The sequence below is a fragment of the Onychostoma macrolepis genome, chromosome 24 (assembly GCF_012432095.1).
Source record: "Onychostoma macrolepis isolate SWU-2019 chromosome 24, ASM1243209v1, whole genome shotgun sequence".
In the NCBI taxonomy this organism is placed as follows: domain Eukaryota; kingdom Metazoa; phylum Chordata; class Actinopteri; order Cypriniformes; family Cyprinidae; genus Onychostoma; species Onychostoma macrolepis.
Genome location: NC_081178.1, coordinates 20,343,947 through 20,363,010, shown reverse-complemented (window position 1 = coordinate 20,363,010; position 19,064 = coordinate 20,343,947). Strand labels below are relative to the sequence as shown.

The 19,064-nt window shown below is 36.3% G+C and overlaps 1 protein-coding gene across 8 annotated transcripts in view; it reads left to right on the top strand.

Annotated features, from left to right (window-relative positions):
* Positions 1-19,064, top strand: part of kmt2ca (lysine (K)-specific methyltransferase 2Ca) — a 149,911-nt gene that overhangs the window by 29,505 nt on the left and 101,342 nt on the right. For all 8 annotated transcript variants that reach the window (XM_058765623.1, XM_058765622.1, XM_058765621.1 and 5 more), the window contains exon 3: positions 6,533-6,630. In XM_058765623.1, the coding sequence (XP_058621606.1) occupies positions 6,533-6,630 (98 nt within the window). The remainder of the gene's footprint in view (positions 1-6,532; positions 6,631-19,064) is intronic.

Sequence of the window (19,064 nt, the reverse complement as noted above, 5' to 3'; positions counted from 1 at the left end):
TCTCAATGTGAACGACATTAGCTTCTTATTTGTTATTATTTGATTAAAACACATGTATATGTCAAGGAAAAAGAGATCATACCCCTTGATAGTTTTGAACGTACTCTGCAGCAAAGAGTATGTGATCATTTGCATTCACTTGCCCTGGTTACACAATACACTGCATATGCCCTAGGCATGTGTACATGTAAAATAATATCAGATAGCCTAGAGCTCATTATTCTTTGCTGATAAAATAAAACATCTATTTTAGATAAGCACTTGGAGTTGCAATTATTACAGCTTTTCTCTAAATTTCTCACTGTGGAGGTGAAGCTTTCTGCTACTAAGTTTTCTCCTATATGACGAAAGATGTGTACACAGGTGTATAGAAGTTTGCCATCATTTCATTTTAAAGGTTATAACACTGGATGTTGTTGTTTCCAAAATCAGGTGACAGCCTTTGTCTGGCCTGCTCTCTAGATATTATGGTAGATCGTTTGCATTTCCTTTTCACACATCAGCAAGTAGTGACTGGTATTTGCTTTTAGCAGTAATTGGTAATGCAACATTAACATTTCACTTAACACTTCCATAGGGGTCAGCACTGACCCTTAATCAGTCATGTGTAGCAAGACTTTTGATCAGCATATAAACCCACTTTGCATCTTGATTGGCTGGCCAGAATAAATTATATTATGTGAACGTCATGTAAAATTATTAATTTTATTATTATTTTTTATTTTTATTTTTTGGAAATATACAATATACCACAGCAGACGACTTGCACACCCCACCCAAAAAAACACTTGCACAACAAATGTCAGTTTTACTGTAAATAAAACAAATTAAACCATTTTTCTCTAATCCAACAGTAATAAGTACTGATTATTTTGCGAACATAACTAAAAGAAAAAGTTGAATGTACTCTTGCGCTCATGATTATGTAGTTAATGGGTCATGAAAACCCCCTTTAGCACTGGTTATTCCCATGTCTGTTTTGGAAAAACAGTAAAGAAATGCTTGAACAAATAATGTCCTGTTTGTGGGTTTGTTCTACATCGTCTTAAAGGTTACACATGAATTTCCGTAGGATTTTATAACGGCATATTTTAAAGCATATGATGTAAAATCAAACTTACAGAATCTACTCAATAAAACTGAGGTAACAATTTGTGCTTAATTTGTTTGGGTAGCTTTCATCCCATATGTTGTGCAGAGGCTACCTAAATTTAACAGCCGTGACATAAATTAATTAAGGTAAAGTCTATCTAACTTTTGTCAATACATTGCACAACCAATTAAAAAGTGAGTAACATGAACTCTTGATTGTTATTGTGCGATTAAAACAGCTTGCATAGCAAATGTTTGCAATGAACAAGTAAAAAGTTCACTGCACTGACTTTAGCTTATTGCTTGTTTTGCTTGAGTGGAGCAACATACTTTTAAATTAATGCATGTAGCCACCCACAACCTAACCATAACCTGCACACTTCAGCAGTGTTAAAAGAAAAACTTCAACATACCATAAACTCTTTTAAATGTCAAACATAACTGAACATTAAACACTGACACACATGCATAAAATATCAGTTAATTTCAACATTCATTCTCCTGGTCCAGCCCTATGCTGAGAACTAAACATCCATTGTCCAGTTTCAGTTAGTGAAAGAAAAATAATTCAGGTAGTTTCAACGAATTAAGTAGAAACTAAATGTTCAGCAGTTGTGCTGCTTTTAAGTTGGAAGCAGCAAAAATATTTTCTAATTTTTATTTTTTTGCAGTGTACTTTATCATTCAACACTTGGAAGCTGATATTCACCGGTTATCCAGCATTTCACTCTGGTGTTAAAGGCTAAATGGCATTAAGGAAGTTGGCTAGCCTTCAGTTGTTGTGTCGCTGGGCAAGATATCACATGTAATGTGAATCTTTTGAGAGACACATCATAGAGGAGGGGGTTGTTGACCTGGATTAAACCTGTCTCAAGCACAGCACAATAGCTTGCATTTTCAATGATGTAGGTCATTGATCAGAGCGCTGGGCGCCAGGCTAGCAGGCAGCAGCAGTATCCGTCTCCATCCAGAAACCTTAGCCTGGAAATGTGATGCCTATTATTTTACCCATTCTGCATTGTGCTTGGGGAGAACAGTAGTTTTCAAGTCCCACAATTATTTGGGTTTCATCCAGTGTTTTCAAATTGGACTGTATTTTGATGTATTTATAGTAAACTTGTTTTGCATGTTATGTGTTTAGATACAACCACATTCAATGCGAGGTTTGTTGATTTGACTTGTATATGTTGAAAGTTGTATGCGTGAGAAGCTTTAGGTCTGTAGTTCTTAGTGCTCTGAGAACCACGGGATCCTTTGAAAAAGTGACATGCTTCTGGTTGCCCTTGTGTGGACTTTAAATGATCAAAACACTCTAAAAATGGTTTTATTTTTAATATATACTGTTGTTCAAGTTGAACGACAATGATAGCACACATTTGGTATGCCAAAAGTACCATTGCTTTGATATAAAATAAACATGAAGATTGAAGAAGTTTTTCATACAGTTATGTCAAAATATTGGCTTAATATTAGAGACTTTCCATAAATGGGGAACACAGTAGGGCCTGAAACTCTTAAAAATGTAAACGTTGTTATTTTGTATGCGTTTTTCCTCAAATGGTCAGTTGAAAAGAGGTGCTTAACCTTCATACTTCGGGAAGTTAAAGAAATAGTTCACCTAAAACTGAAAAGTCTTCTGAAGATAAACAATGACTTTATTTCGTGACCAGATTTAATTTAGGCTTTTATTCACATAGGCGTAGATTAATGCACATACTTAGAGTTTATGGTAAAGCAAAACTCACAAACCATGTATAAAACACGTTTGAGCTTCTGTTTACATTATTTGATGTGCTTTATGTATGTACGTTGATGAATGGTTATATGTGAGTAAAAGTTTAACTTTAATGAATCCTCATTATAACCAACAAAGTGTAAATAAGAGATTCATTATGCAGTGTAGCTTCTTTGAGCATGCATGCTAAAGTCAGCTTACTTTTTATATAACCCTTTCACAGTTTAAATAATTTTTTCTTTAATATTGCAAAGAGAACCAGCATTTCAGGAGTGATGACTGCATTTAAATATGGTAATAAATTCACTAAATTACAGTTCCATGTGTGAGTCTCTGATGTAGGGCTGGGCGATTTGGCAAACAATGTAAATCTGGATTTTTATTTATTTATTTTTTTAACTAGTCAACTTGAAAATGTAACTACAACATGATTCAAGTAACTTTTTTTTTTTTTATTAACCCTCTAGTTAAAGAAAATTCTATTCCAAGTGCACCACACATGAAGATGTCAACATAATGTAAATGTTAAACAAATCACTTGTTAAATATCTTAGCATAAAAGATGTATTAACTATAACTACATCTTGTACAAACTTGTCGTATACATATGTTCAGAAATAATAGGAGCAAAATGCTTTAAGTCTCAAAAGTCAAGGTAATTCAAATTCAAAATGGCTTAAGGTATAACACAAGTAGACTATTATTAACTATTATTAAAAACAACAGCAGCTTTCAGCCTGTCACCATGAGGCAAACATGAAATATCAGACATACGGTATTGTTTCTTTTCAGGTTCTTTATTCGATTGCGCCGCTTTTCTATTGTTTTTCTATGTAAACATGGACTCGTTTGACTGTTGCACTCTTGCAGCATCTCATGCATGAAACGTCAGTCTAAAAATGCGGCACTCAAGTTAAAAGAAGTTCACTCCCGTCTTCTTGCATTTTTTCCTATTCCACTGCCCGCAGCGTATCTTTGTCAACACAAAAGTAGGGGTGCTCCGATTGATCGGCTACTGATCACTATCAGCCGATAATCGTGTTGGGGTGTTTGATCGGCGGTCTCTAAAAGGCCGATTTCAAAAAAACCTATCTCAAGCTGATGACGCCCCTGCTGTGAGAGGATTGACAAGACATGCAGCATCCGGCACGGGTGGTGAAATAATTATTATGCTGTGAAATTCATATTTCTTCATTAACTTATAAAGTAATTTGAAAAGTTTCTGTGAGACATAATTTCACAAACAGCGTGAGAGAATCACTGCGCTCTCTCTCTCTCTCTCTCAAAATGTGCAAATGGCTTCAAATCACATCACGTCTGCACTATAAGCGAGCTGCACAGTTGACACAGGAATTGTGACTTGCACAATCGAGGCAGTGTCACATCGTCACAAGTTTATAAATTGCATTTCTTTTTAATTCTTTCCAGTGTTTAAACCATTCAGCGCGTACACATAATGCCATGCAGGTTCACTCACTCTCTCTCACACAGTGCTGCTTCTGCACTGCTTACAATACCGCACATGGACTGCATATGCACTGCAAACGGGAGTATGTGTGTGTGAACCAGGTGTAAAAGGCCCATCTCACATAGAGCTCATGAAATCAGGCTTGTGCTGTGTGTAAGCTATTGTGCAACAATTGCACGAATGTCAAAACAGAAATGCAGTGCATGATCAGACGTTTAGGTGAGATAAATATATATTTTTGAAAAATGTCTGAAAAATGCTCTCCTCCACCCCTCAAATTAAAAAATCCTCTCTCACAAGAGTTACCTAAGAGGGGAATTAATTTTCAAAAATGAAATGCTGTTGGATCGTTCTTTTCTCTTTACTGTTATCATTGACATATATTGTCAAAGTGTCTAATTCTAACGTTTGGCAATATTTCTATTCAAAACTGCAATTCCTCAATTTAAAAAAAAAAAAAAATCGTGGCACCCAGCACTACTCTGATGAAATTGCATTGATTGACGTAGCGATAGCCATGGCCATGTGTAATCTATCTAAAGAACATATGTGCCATCCATTTTTTTTTTTTTTTAGCAGTGTGTACATAATGTAATCAATTCAAGGAGCTAATTTTGCAATGCGTTACGTGTTGACTCTCATACACTGCTTACAAAACCAACAGCAACACGGCTCTGGTGGGTAAAACATGAAAATGCTGTTGTTGTTTTTTTTGGAAACAATTATAGTTGAAATTAAATGTTTATTATAGTATACAAGATATTGTTTGCTAATGCCATGAAACGTAAAGTGAATTTGACATCTACTGTAAAAAGACAGCACCCATTGAACAGACTTTTTATACACTAACTGACTAAGGTTCACGTAAAAAAAAAAATTATGGATCTGCTCTGCTTCAACAGCTCTCCATAGAGCTTGTATGTTTAGTGTGCTATGTGTAGAGGGTTGTTTTTTTGTTGTTTTTTTTGGTTCACCTCTTGATCGTGTCTGTTGTAGGGAACTAGATTTTGTAACCATAGTGACGAGCAGCCGAGCACTTGCTGCAGGCCACACTGAGCCTCCATTGGCTGCTAGATGCGTGTTGACATGTTGGTTAGTGCTGGTGGGGGAAGGGTGGAGACTCACACACTGACCCGCACTGTCATGAAGATCACTAACCCATATATCAGCACTCATCCTGTGAGTAAAAGAGTCTGTACAGCACAATAACCCAGTGTCAAGACAAGTTTCTGACTTTTTGAAGTAGAAGTGCTTGTTTAAAAGAGAAGATGCTATTTAAACCCGCTGCCAAATGCTGCACATTCACAATTCACAATAAACCTTGATCCTATCAAAAGAACAGTTCACTAGTTAGATGAGCTGGTTAAGACTCACAGGTTTGATGTGCTCTTAGTTTCTACTCTGCACACTGATCTAAAAACAGTTCAGGCTATAGAAATGAATCCTCGTTCAGACTGTCAGCCCAAATCCGATTTTGTGCATATCCAGATGGAATCTGATTTGAATAACTGAATGTCCACACAGCATATCGCAACTGTTCATATCCGATTTGTGTGTCCATAAATCTTTCGTTTTTACTGAATGTGCATTGGTTTTTATTGTAATGCCGTTGCGTTATGCCTACGCTAAAAAGAACAGTAACAGCAATACAGTTTGCAATACAGATGTTGTCTTACCGTCGCGGTTGCGCTGTAGTATTATATTTCCTCTTGTGAGGCAGCGGCAGAAACGCAAGAAGCTTGAATGTGCGACTTTATTCCATGCTGCCGTCTCCGCTACTTAGGCTTTTTTTTTTTTTTTTTTGTCTCCGCTACTTTCAAAACACAAAGAGGTACGTATACTAGCACAATATTGTTTTTTCCACTTGACTTGCACTTCGTAACGACGCAAGCTTGTTTCTGCAAAAACATCTGACGTGTTTACATTTTACGTGGTGTGAGAATGTGAAAAAACAACGCTAAATCTGATCTGACCGGTCAGACTGAAACGGATTTTCAGAAATGCGATTTAAATAGTATTCCAAACCACATACGAATGTAGCTCAAAACGGATTTTCCCAAATCGGATTTCATGTAGTTCGTTGCCGTTCAGACTGTTTAAATCGGATTTGCACAAAAATTGGATTTGGGCTGACAGTCTGAATGAGGCCTTACTGTTTGAAGTGTTGTGTGTGTTTGAAGAACGGTATTGTTCAGCTGTTGTGGAATATTAGCAATATTGTCTTGTTTGTGTTGTAGGTCTCGTAGTCGAGGTCGTGCACAGGCCGATGATGAGGACAGCATGGATGCCACTGATGTCACACCAACTCCAGACATTGACATCGCATTGGAGATGGGTGAGAAATGTTTTTTCTTCTGATTTTGCTGTGGCAGTTCTGTATCTACAATACTATAGTAAAGGAATTTGTGTATCGGAGTTGTGAATTTGAAGTCTGAAATTGTTTTGTGTATTCCATTGTTCAAATTACATACATCACACAAAAACAAATGTTTAAGTTTGCAAGTGACTAAAAATGCTTTTTTTTTCAAATCCTGTTAACCCTCAAAGAACGAGACAGCCACCTGCGGCTAAAAATAACTATTGTTCTTAAATGTTTAATAACTTTTGAACTGCAAATCCTATATGAATACTTTAAAAAGTGTCGTAAAGCAGAGATTATCCGCTTTTCGGAGATATCGCATTTTTCTCATTTGTCATATTCTCATATTCAGAGGCTCTGTAGCATACATGATTACGTCATCACATTTTGACAACATTGATTCGTCAGAAGAAACCAATGCATTTTGTTCCTCTGAGCCAAACAGGAACAATTGTTGATGCTTAGTCCCACCCCCGTGCCCAGATTGGATCAAACTGTGACATATTCAACCAATAAACATAGGTTTTGGTCTTGTTTAGCAACCATTGTTTAGCAAGTTTCTTTGTAAATTTGAGCTAAAGTAAAGTGTGTCATGCGTGCATGAAAACAAACACACAGTAACACATTTGCATGAGAGCACTCTCTGAAAAAGCCCAGAAAAACACAGAACAGAGCACTTTGGCATAAAAGGATGAAAAAGCGGTACATATCGGATAAAGCACTGGAATTTATGTCTTTGCTAGGCGATGTGATTCTTGATGCTGATTGCTATAATATGTCTGAAAAAACAAAGAAAAGTACAGGCATGTCATGTGCCCCAGAAATGTTCTAGGTCTTTAAGGGTTAACTGGCTTGAACCTTTCACATTCTTCCTGGACCATCTTTAGTGTTGAGCCCTGGATGAGATGAAAATGACTTGGCACTGAAAAAAAAAAACAAGCCCTGTTTTTAAGATACATTTTTGTCAATCCGATCACAAGTGGACAACTCTAAATACAGATGTAAACAGGGTCTGAGATGTTTTGATTTTGTCCACTTTCGACCACTTCCAGGGGTAGAAAAAATGCATTCAACTGGATTGCTTTCGTACTGTAGGTGCTCATGTGGTCAAATACATTTGAACAGCCACAAAATGCCACTTCCTCTTTGCCTACTGACCTAATTGTTTAAACATTATGGGACATGTTGTAAGTGTGCTAGCCAGATGGATTTATACTCGGTTTGAAGGTGTAAAGTGAAAATGTAAAAAGCACGATGGTCTCTTACCAGTCCTGATTCTAACAGCAAACCCACATAGCAGAAACTATAGCTGCTGCTCTTCGTATTATTTTCTGTCTCCTTTTGCATTCATATGTAAATTGCATGATCTTATTCAGCGATGTTAGATTGAGATTGAAAGATCAGAAAAAGCATATATACATACATAGACCCTTCCTTCAAAGAAAGTGCTCAATAACAGACAAAAGAGGCTCTCTGTTGTCCACTTGTGATCCGATTGACCAAAATGCAAAATACTAAGTGTAAATAGCATTGTCACATTGTCCTCCCTGCGTGACCATTGTAGTCCAATTTGCAAACAAATGACTTGATCGAACAGACTCACGAATCGGTCTTGAAATCTTGAGTCATGTTTGTGTATGTCAGTATTGTGTGAGACTTAAATCAATGGAGTAACTTGGGGGTTATTCATGTGGCAGTAATCAAAAATACATTCAAAACTGTTTCTGGGATTTCTGGTTTGTTTTTTTCCCCTTTTTTTTAACGACTGTTTTATATAGTTTGGTATGTGTCTTGTGTGCACTGTTTGGTGTAATTTCACATTCATGCGTTTTGGTGTGATCTTGATAGTGTACAACTTGATAGATGTGCTGTGGTGCATTGACTGATGTTCTCTCATTTATTTACCAAATATTGATTATTGGAATTGTTATTCTAGGGAAATCTTGTGTGAACAGAAATAAGACCTGTTATTTTCCTTAATTCCCTTTGAGTATTTGTCACTATTGCTGCGTCCCAATTCGCCTACTTATACTATGCCCTAAAAGTATGTACTCTTTTTGTGAAGAAAAAGTACATACTTTTGAGTATGTAGCAGAATAGTAGGCAGGCTTTGGGACAAACTACTTCGTCATAACTGCCTCTTTAACGGACATTCTGTTGCTTAGTTACTGCATCCTGTCACTGTTTAAACTGCCCTATTAATCATCTTATCACAGTTAACATCATCCACATTTCGTTTAATTTGATTTCCTACCCTACTGGAGAGAAATAAAGCAGCACATCGCGGGTCTTTCACGCCGAGAACTCTGCTCATGTGTTTGCATAATGATGCATTTAAAAGTTAATGACCAAACTTATCGTTATAAAAGTTCACAGTGTTGCTGCAGATGAAATATAACGTGGATAACTTTAAATTAATATTTTTTAATCAGGTTAGACATTGATTATTTATCACTCAAATCACTTTCTCTACCTGTCTGTTGGTCTCGCATATCCGCCATGTTTGTAGTTTTTTTTAACACGTTTTATGCGTGTTTGTAGTTCTGATCGATTCCTCGTCCGCCGCGCAATGTGTTGTGGGCAATATTAGCAGTTAGAGTGTGCATCGATCTGTACTTCGAATTCTAACCGGAAGTAGTAGACCATCCGGGAATCTTTGGCATACTTTTTTAAACATACTGTGATTTGGGACATACTAATTCTATTTTCGAATACTATTTAGGACGGATAGTATGCGAATTGGGACGCAACATATATCTTTTTTTGTAGCACTAATTAATAATAAAAAAGAGCAAATCCCATCCCCCTCCTGCCCTTTTGCACTTTTCGGTTATATTCTGAAGTGTTAGTCAGTGAGATGGCAGATGATTAACACAGAAGGCTTTTAACATCTTCATTGCTTTTAGTACACTAGCACTCTTTATTCTGGTACACAGCTTGCCTCTCACCTGAAGCTTGTGCTGTTTTAGCTGCGGTCCGACTCCATCAGTGACTGAGAGCATAAACATCATAAAAGCACTTTAAGTGTCACTGCTGCAATTTTTCGCAAACTTGTTCTGGTCACCAGTCACAGCGTCTTATCTTCTGATCTTAGCCACATTCTGGAAGACTACTGAAGACTACTGTAGTTGTTATCCCCCGCCAGGCTAAAGGTATTATGGGACATGACCTCTCTTCTCTGGGTATCCGTGTGTAATGTCTGAATATGCAACTTGTATGACTACTTAGTCTTGCAAACTGGACTTTTAGCTAGTGGTCGACCGATATATCGGCCGATATTTGGCATTTTTCAAATGTCGGCATCGGCCGATACGTTTTTCTGTCTTTTATTTTGACGACGCTGAGAACACAGCGCTCACATTCTCCTGTCGTCGTTAATAGTTCTGTCTAATACGGATAGAAGTCTGTCTAATAATCAGAACGGTTAAACAAAGCAATTAATATATACAAAAAGTATTATAACGATTGCTTTTATATTATTAGTATTAGAAAGGCAAACATTATAATACTTTCTCGTTTGCCGTCAGCATTAAGCAAATATGCATTTATATAATTTAAACAAATCTTTGAATGACTAATGGACATTTAATTTCACAAACCTTGCAAACTTAGTCGAATCCAGCTGCGAGATCTTGTGAAGTGTGCATTTGTATCCTGCATGATCGCATGTGCTCTGCATGACGGTCGGTCCGTGTGAATTAAATGCTTTTAAACTTTAAACTCGTGATTTCAAATTATGCAGCGCTTTATGCATTTGCCCACTGTCGTATTCATGTCATTTTCATTGTGTGCTGTATGTAAAATGAGTGTTACCTTGGCTTTATTTGAAAAATATGATTCCCAATGCACACAAACTTCCCAGAATACTGAGTGCCCTGTTGGTTACAGTGTTTACTTCCTTTTTAATTATATTTTTATTAAATATTTATTTATTTGTGAAAAATACTTTGTCATCTACACATTTATTTTTTAATCCATTGTCAAATGATTTCAAGTTTCTTAAATACTAAGTAAAATTTAAAAAATATATATCGGCTATCGGCTGTCAAAAAACCCATATTGGTCAACCACTGCTTTTAGCTATTGACATAATTGTCCAGTTGTTAACAGTAAATTATTATTATTAATTTTTTGGTCAATAAATTAAAACGTAACAACAATAATGTTGTGAAAAATATTAGTACAATTTGAAATATATATTTTGTTGTATAATATTTTTTTTTCCTGTAATGCTAAGCTAAATCTTCAGTTGTAAATTTTCTCAATGGATTAAGAATTTCAACTAGTTTCTACTTTTGTTATTATAGTTATAGTAAGACCACAAATTATTTAAATACAAAAAAAAAAAAAAATTACACAATTACAATTCAGAGCAAAATAAAAGGCTTTATTTAATAGGTTTATGGGCTTCAGATCTGATTGTGCCATTTGGAGAAAGCTCTTGTCCGTTTTACATGCAGCATGCATTAAGCAGTCTGAATGTTCCATGTTTGCATTGTCTGAGGCTGAGGCTACTATTTTTGCAGTATCCGTCATCATGACCCTCTCTATTTTGTGCACTCCATTAATTTATGACATTAGCACATTAGTTTCCTGCTCTTCCTAGTATGAGGGTGGTCTAAACTGTGACCCTTCTCCAAACTAGACTCTATCATGATCATGACACATGACAGCTTTTTTCCTTGAAATCTTCAACGAGAAAAGTCATTTCCTGCTAATCATTACATTTAAAGCATTCCTGCTCTGGGCTGTAGGATTTTCTAAGGGTGAACATGGTTGAACAGAATTATTGCTTTATCATTTTTTTTCTTTCTCTAGTAACAAAGGCCTGTTTTGATTAAGCTGTAGTGATGTAGTTTTGTGTCTAGACCGTAAGCAGCAGCACTAAAATAAAGATGCTGCACACACAGTGGCTGAAAGATATTTATTTTTTTCGATTTTGCGGCACTTAATGTCACAACAACCCAAAAACTGTCCAAAGGGGATAACACCGAGTCAGAATAACCCTCAGTCTATCAACCCAAAAGTGCAAAAATGTAGTTCTGACTCCAAATACTTTTTACGGAATGTATTTTTGTAAGACTTTTTTTGTCTCATTCCAAAGCCCCAAGCTTCGATTTATTCATTGTTGTAAATTTTACATCGTTCTCTTTTTTTCCCCCATTTAATAAAATGTACTAATGTGAATAAAAAGGTAAAATAATGACACTCTGTCCTAAACTTCTGAAGAAATTCTGTGTCTGTCTCTTTTTGAAAGAAATCTCTTTTGCTCGCCAAGGCTGCATTTATTTGATCAAAAAAAAAAAGTCCAATAAAAACAGTAGTATTGTAAAATATATTATGATTTTAAAATAAATCTTTTCTATTTAAATATGTATGTATATGTATATGTATATGTATATGTATGTATGTATGTATGTATGTATGTATATATATATATATGTATGTATGTGTATATATATATATATATATATATAAAAATATAAATGTAATTTATTACGGCAGTGGCAAAGCTGAAATTATAGCAGCCTTTACTCCAGTCTTCAGTGTCACATGTTTCATAAATCATTCTAATGTGCTAATTTGCTGCTTAAACATTTCTTATCATCAGTATTTTACTGTATAATGTATGACAGCTTCCGTATCTACAGTGGTGTGTCTTAACTTTATTTATATTCTCACATAACAATTCTAAAATTGGATTAATCTCTTTGGATTAAACCCGCTTTATTTTCCTAATTGCATGTTTTCCTGATATGAAATGAAATTATATGTTAATACATTTTATTTATTGCCATTTATTGAGAAAATATATAGATAAATGTTGTTTCCATATATAGCTATATCTGTAAACATTTTGAAGCACTAAGCCTTTTTATTTAATGGTACAATTGAGCTAAATTTGTGTTTTAGGTTGTGCATGGTGGGAAAATGACTTATTATTCAGCTGTAGTCATTCTTCATGTCACATGTTTTCATCTTCTTTAGTAATGTACATCAAACTTTGGCACACACCTAATCCAACCAGCCCCCCTCCGCCCTCCGTGGTCCTGGTTTCTTATGTCTACTGACATGAATGCTCTTTTGAGCAATGGAAAAACAATGTTCTGTCCTTGGAAACATTGTTTTAACAAGTGCTGTGTGGGCAAGTCTGCCATGAGATGAGCCATTTTCATCCCTTTAAAGGTTGATCTAAAGGCCACGGCTCCCATTGTAGTGGCTTTTTGTGACGCAGCGTATTTGTTTTTTTTTTTTAAAAAAGAAAGTTTTGTATTGTTCTCCAAGAGAACAAAGTGTCACTATCCATAGGGGAGAGAAAAGAGAATTTTGAGATGCAGTATTGTAGGTGATGTAGTTGCAGGTGTACTTTGCCATTCAGAAATTTGGGGTCAGTATGGTTTATTTGTTTTTGACAGAGGTGGACTGTTTACTTCATTACTATATTTATACATTTTTTAGGTATCTGTACTTTGTCAGAGTATTTGTTTTTTTGAGAAGCTTTTACATTGCCACATTCTGAAGCATAATATCATACTTTCTACTCTACTACATTTCTTAAAAATATGTTGTTCCTCATTGTTTTGAACTGGTGTTTGAACTCGCTACTCTCTGCCCCACGCAGCGCATATCCCGCGTCTCACGGACGAGCTGTTTACACTTGCCGCACACATGCAGCCTGTTTCGTGATGCTCGTTTATACTCACGGTCTCGTGCCCGGCTCCGCACCGCAAGTCTCTATACGAGTGCATCTGGCAGTATGGACGAGGCTTGACGCACATGCGCAACCTGTGTCAACTCGCGCCTGGCTCCGCGTTTGAAACGAATGTAAATTCAGTCTAACTGCTTTGCTAATTTCACTTGGATGAAATGAAACATTCAGCACATTTTCCACTTGTTCTTAAAATCCCAAATACTTAAAAATGAATAAATCAGCCTATGTAATACTTGAATAATTGACTAAAGTAATACAGTTCTTTATTTACACAAAATAAACAAACAAATCTTTCTGGTGAAATTCAGTAATTAAGTAAATTCTGTAAAAGTAGTAATACCATTATAATCTTCCTTGCTGAAAAAACAATATAGATTAATGTACAATTGCTGAGTTTTGTATTGGTTGACTCTTCACCAGAATTAAGGAAATCCTTTACCAAAAAAAAATAAAAAATGTAAAGTTTTGTCATTTACTCAATTACTTTTTGTAAAAAAATAAATAAATAAACATTCTAAAGACTGTCTAGGTCACTCCCCCCCCCCATACAATTATAATGGCAATTATAGAATTATAAAAGTGCAAACAGTTGAGTACTGCTGTTGAGTGCTGCCGGTCTTCCTCACGGATCATTGTACGTGCTGTCTGGCCGCTCTTCTTGTACTGCATTAATGTAGCACCAGCAGATGACATCTTTACAGATATGAACGTCACAGTGCTGCAAGACAACATTCTTCACTCATACTACTGTTTCCACCAATCCAGTGGGCATATAAAAAGGTTTCCCAGAAAACCAGCTTGTGTTTCTGGTAATGTAGGAACACTTATTGATGATTATTTTTTGTGTGTTGAGTTTTGGATATGATTCATAGTGTAATTGTACAGTCTGTAATTTATCAAATCCAGATTTGTGTTTTAAGATTGTGTGCCGCTCCTCTTTGTCCTTCAGTACTTATTCTTATTATTTATTCTTATTCTTATTATTCTTATTATTATTATTATTATTATTATTATTATTATTATTATTATTCTTGTAGTATTTATTATCATTTCAAACATCTTATCCAAGTAAGCCAAGGGAGTGGATTTTAAACATAAAAAAAAACATTTAAATTTTTTTTTTTTTTTAATAAAATCCCGAGTCAGACCTTGGTTAAGTTAGCAAAACTTTTTTCCAGTGCAAAGTATTTTGAAAAAAATAAATAAACAAAAATTCATAAAATTTAATTTTTTTAACATTTCAATTAATTTCATGAATTTGTTTTATTTATTTTTTCAAAATACTTTGCACTGGAAAACCCCCCCCCAAAAAACAGGGTCAATTAAAGAGGTGGTTGACTGTTTTTTTTTTGTTTTTTTTTTAAAAAAGGCTTGATTGCATTTATGGGCTGCAGTCTAACATGTTGATGCTTCGTTTAAAAAAAACAAAAAAAAAACTCATTATTATTCACACAATTTACCTTTATTCCACACCACTCTGTCCCTTCTCCCATGAATGCGCTGATCATTTCCTGGTTTTATGAAGCCCCTCCCTCAGAAATACACGATGAGCTCAGATTGGTTAGCTGGTCCACTGTGTTGTGGTTGGCTAAACCACCTCTAGTGTGCGTCTAAATGTCCCGCCCCTCAGCTCAGCGGCATGTGCTCCGGTTGTATTGTAAACAATGGCGTTGTCTATATTGCTTATCAATTTGAGCCCGATTGAGACACAGAGGATATTAGTGAAGAGGATCGCGCAGAACCTGTGCAAGCACGGCTCTCAATGGTATGTTTTTTTTTTTTTTATTGTTGTTGTTGTTGTCGTCTCATACTTTTAGATACGCTGTTATTTGTAAATGCTACTGCTTCTGTTAGCTTTTAATATACGGTTTTATCCTGATGAAAGCTTTAATACAGTACGGCAACCACACGCGCATCCACGCTTTTCATAGCTATGTGAGAATAAGTGTATAAATGGAACATTTCATTGTTGGAGAGAGAGAGAGAGAGAGAGAGAGATACAGAGCAGGGCGACACAAGGAACAGGATTGAGAACCGCTGCTTTAGAAGATTTTGAAACTTGTGAATCCAATTAGAATCGTTAGTAGACATAATCGCGATTCATATATGAATAGATTTTTACCTGCACCCCTAGTTTTCTCTACCTCTTCTCTAAAGCTGCGCAGCATGGCCTCGTCCCCGGGGATATAGGCTACTATTTTTATGCCCCATTTTTTTTTAAAGTGAAAGGATGAATGCCTTATAAACAGTGACATTTAAGACTTGCATTTAATTCACCCCAAAATGGGCCATTTGCACATTTTCACGTAAGTTCTGCTACTTCATGGAGTAAGGATAATTATGAAATTAATATTAGCCACAACAGAGGTGCAAATTTTGCAATACATAATTCAAATTTTAAAAATTAAATAGACCGCAGCAATTAACATTTTGTCAGAACCTCTAGTAAATTACAAGCTATTTGTTTAGTTGTCTACTGAGAATCATAGGAGAATATGATCTCTATTTGAAAAAACAAAAACAAAAGAGATACATTTTTCCAGAATTGTACATATTCCTATGTTTGACTGACTGTTTCTCCCATGGCAGTGACGGGCAAATGTAATCCCTCCCTCCCCCTCCCCCATACCATTTACAATTTTTATATATAGTGAAAAAAATCCATTATAAAACACTCGTGCTTTTAAGCCAAATACAAACTGAAACGACTCTCCGCAATCTCTGATCTCGGGTTTCTCTGTATTAGTGCTGTTGTAAACTTGCTGTTTGAACGCGTTCGTTTACTGGATCCTTGGACTGAAAAGTTTACAGGAGTTTACCGGTTTAAAAAATATCTGATCGCAAAAACCTGGTCCTTTTGATTTTTCTTTTCATATTATAATGTACTGATTCAAATTAGAAATCAATAATTAATTATTATTTTGCCATCTTGTCTGGGGACAAAGCAGGCGCGGGCGCAATCATCAATCATATTTAAAGGGAAGCCAGCGCGTCCTGACCGCATCACTGTCTTTACTGGGTGTTTTTAGGGAATTTTTGCATTTATTCACAGACGATTTGATTAGCGAATCATGTGGTGGACTGTCATTATTTTGGCTAATGCGAGACACCACTGAATGCACATCAGAGGGTATTTAGAAGTAGGTATAGGCTACGCAAAGCCGACTGATAAGCCTTATACCTGAATATACCCTGCACTACACCACTGAGACTGACGAAACCATACATCAACAGATTCTTAGCTTATTGACAAATATCTGATCTTGTAAGATGTTCTCCCTTTACACAGAGCACTGTCCCACTAAACATTAGACGTCTGACGGACGTGCAGATTATGTCTATATTGCGTCCGTCGGTCCAAGACCAATTCTGCACGTCTACACGATTTGGACGTCTAACCAAGACCCCATTTGGACGTCAATATGCAGTTCTACATTTGAACGTCGGACTAGGTAACTTTTTTTGGACGTCGAAGACATGTGCAGAAAATTGACATTATTAATGAATGTAATATTTATTTTATTTAAGACAAATATCAACATTGTTCTTATCAGCATGGTTAATGAATATCAATATAGGTTACCTGTGATGAAACATTATTTGTTATTTAAATATTTATTTATTGAGTACATGATGTCTAAAATGAGTTTAAGTTTGATGTAGAAAAGACGTCCACAAAGACCACATTTGGCCTACAATTAGCCCTTATACAGAGGTCCTGTGGACGCCAATACTGGACGCTCATTAGACGTTGGAAAAAGACGTCATCTGGCGTCACAGTCTGCACCTTAAGGGGACCAAAATTGGACGTTCAAAAACGAAGTACAAAAGACGTTGTTTGGACGTGTCTTTGCTCACTGGGGTACGTGTGATCGCCAAATCGAAAGTGAAAGTGAAAGGCGCGAGCGCTCATTCAAATGCATTTCAATTTCGCGCATGTTGATAGCGGCTCCCTGATGCGCGAAAATACAGTATTAGCACGTATTTGGGTGTGGGCGGTAAGAAAGCGAAAAGAAAAATATATGAACCTCCATTGAATATCACAACAATTTTGTGATTGGCTGTTATGTGTGGGGCCAGGGTGGGCCAAGCTTCTGACTGGGTGGGCCAGGCCCACCCTGGCCCCCCCGTGGAGCCGGGCCTGATTTTAAAAGACTCCGTTTGCATTGGACTTTCAGCGCTGCAACTTTGCAGATATTGTTTATGCTCAAACACACTACACACTAACTAACATTAAAAAAATGAAATCGCAATCAACCACCCCTTTAATAATCAAATTATAAGGGTCTGTTTTGATTTCATGTTGACTATTACCTTTTGTGAATGAGAAAAGTAGGGGTAAATGAATTAATGAATTTTATTTCATTTCAGATAGCATCATAATGGCAGTACAGCCAAACTTATTAAAAAGTATGTGTGTGTGTGTGTGTGTGTGTGTGTGTGTGTGTATACGTATATATGTATATGTTTGTTTGTGCATGAGAAAGGTCTGCAAAGTTGCAAAGCACAAAGTCCATTCCAAAGGGAGCTATTCTCTACATCGTTAAAGACAAGCTGTTTTTCTTCTGGTGACCTCAACCCATGCTTTGCTCTCTCATTGGCTGTAGCTTGTCATGACACCTGACACCACGTGATGTCGAGTCGGCGACCGTTCCAGATATTTGGCATGCTAGATATTTTCGTCAGTGAGCCTCTTTGTTGTGTTGAGTACTTCACACAAAAAGGTTGATTTTCCCCCGATCACAGCCCAACCTGTCGGTGAGCTCTTTAACTTGCAAATCAGGCTTAAATCGGCTTAAAATCCTGTAGTGTGAACTAGGCATAAGAGTTTTCTTCCAGAAATGTACACATCACAATATCCCACATTTAAATAAATCCAAAAAAGTTTTTGTATTGTGCTTCTTTCAGAAAATAGTGCTTCAGTGAGTGTACATCGATTGAACTCTCGAAATCAGAGTGCATTGTGGGTATAAAGTATTGAATGGATGTAGGGAATGAAGTCATTCGCTCAGAATTCGGACAGCACTACAAAATGGCTGACACCTGATGTAGTGCAGTATATAGGCAATAGGGAGCAGTTTCGGACACAGCTAGAGATGGTAATCATAAACAAACAGATGTTTTGTTTGTTGTTGTCATAGTAGCCCAGGCATGAGCTGTCAAGGCATAGCCTTTTCAGGAAATTGTGGTGGGGTGCAGCAGCTTGTTTGCATTTAAAGAGACACAAAGAATACAGTATGTTTTTGCTTCCAGCCAAAAAGGGGCATTTACAGCATGGCATAATAAATGATCAGTGGGGTCTTTTTAGGCAGAAAGTTCATAGAGACATTCTGTGGACACCTAAGACTTATGTTGTACCTTGTAAAAAGGGAAATAGTAGGATGCCTTTAAGTATTTTAAGATGCAAATTACAAACAAAAAAATGCATACAATGTAAGAAAGAGACAAATATTTTCAGGTACAGGGTAGGTGGGTCTGTGTAACTGCAACATTCAAGTAAGAAATGGAATAAACAAATGTAAAAATAAAACACTGCATGGGCTTCACTGTGTTAACTAAATGTGCATTGATCTTATTAAATCCACAAAAGTTCTTCAGCCTAGAGCAGTGAGTGATTTTCTGTTTCAAATTCAAATTAATAACACGGTTATCAGTTTAGTAGGCTGCTGTCACAAAATGCTGACAAGCATCTGATTGT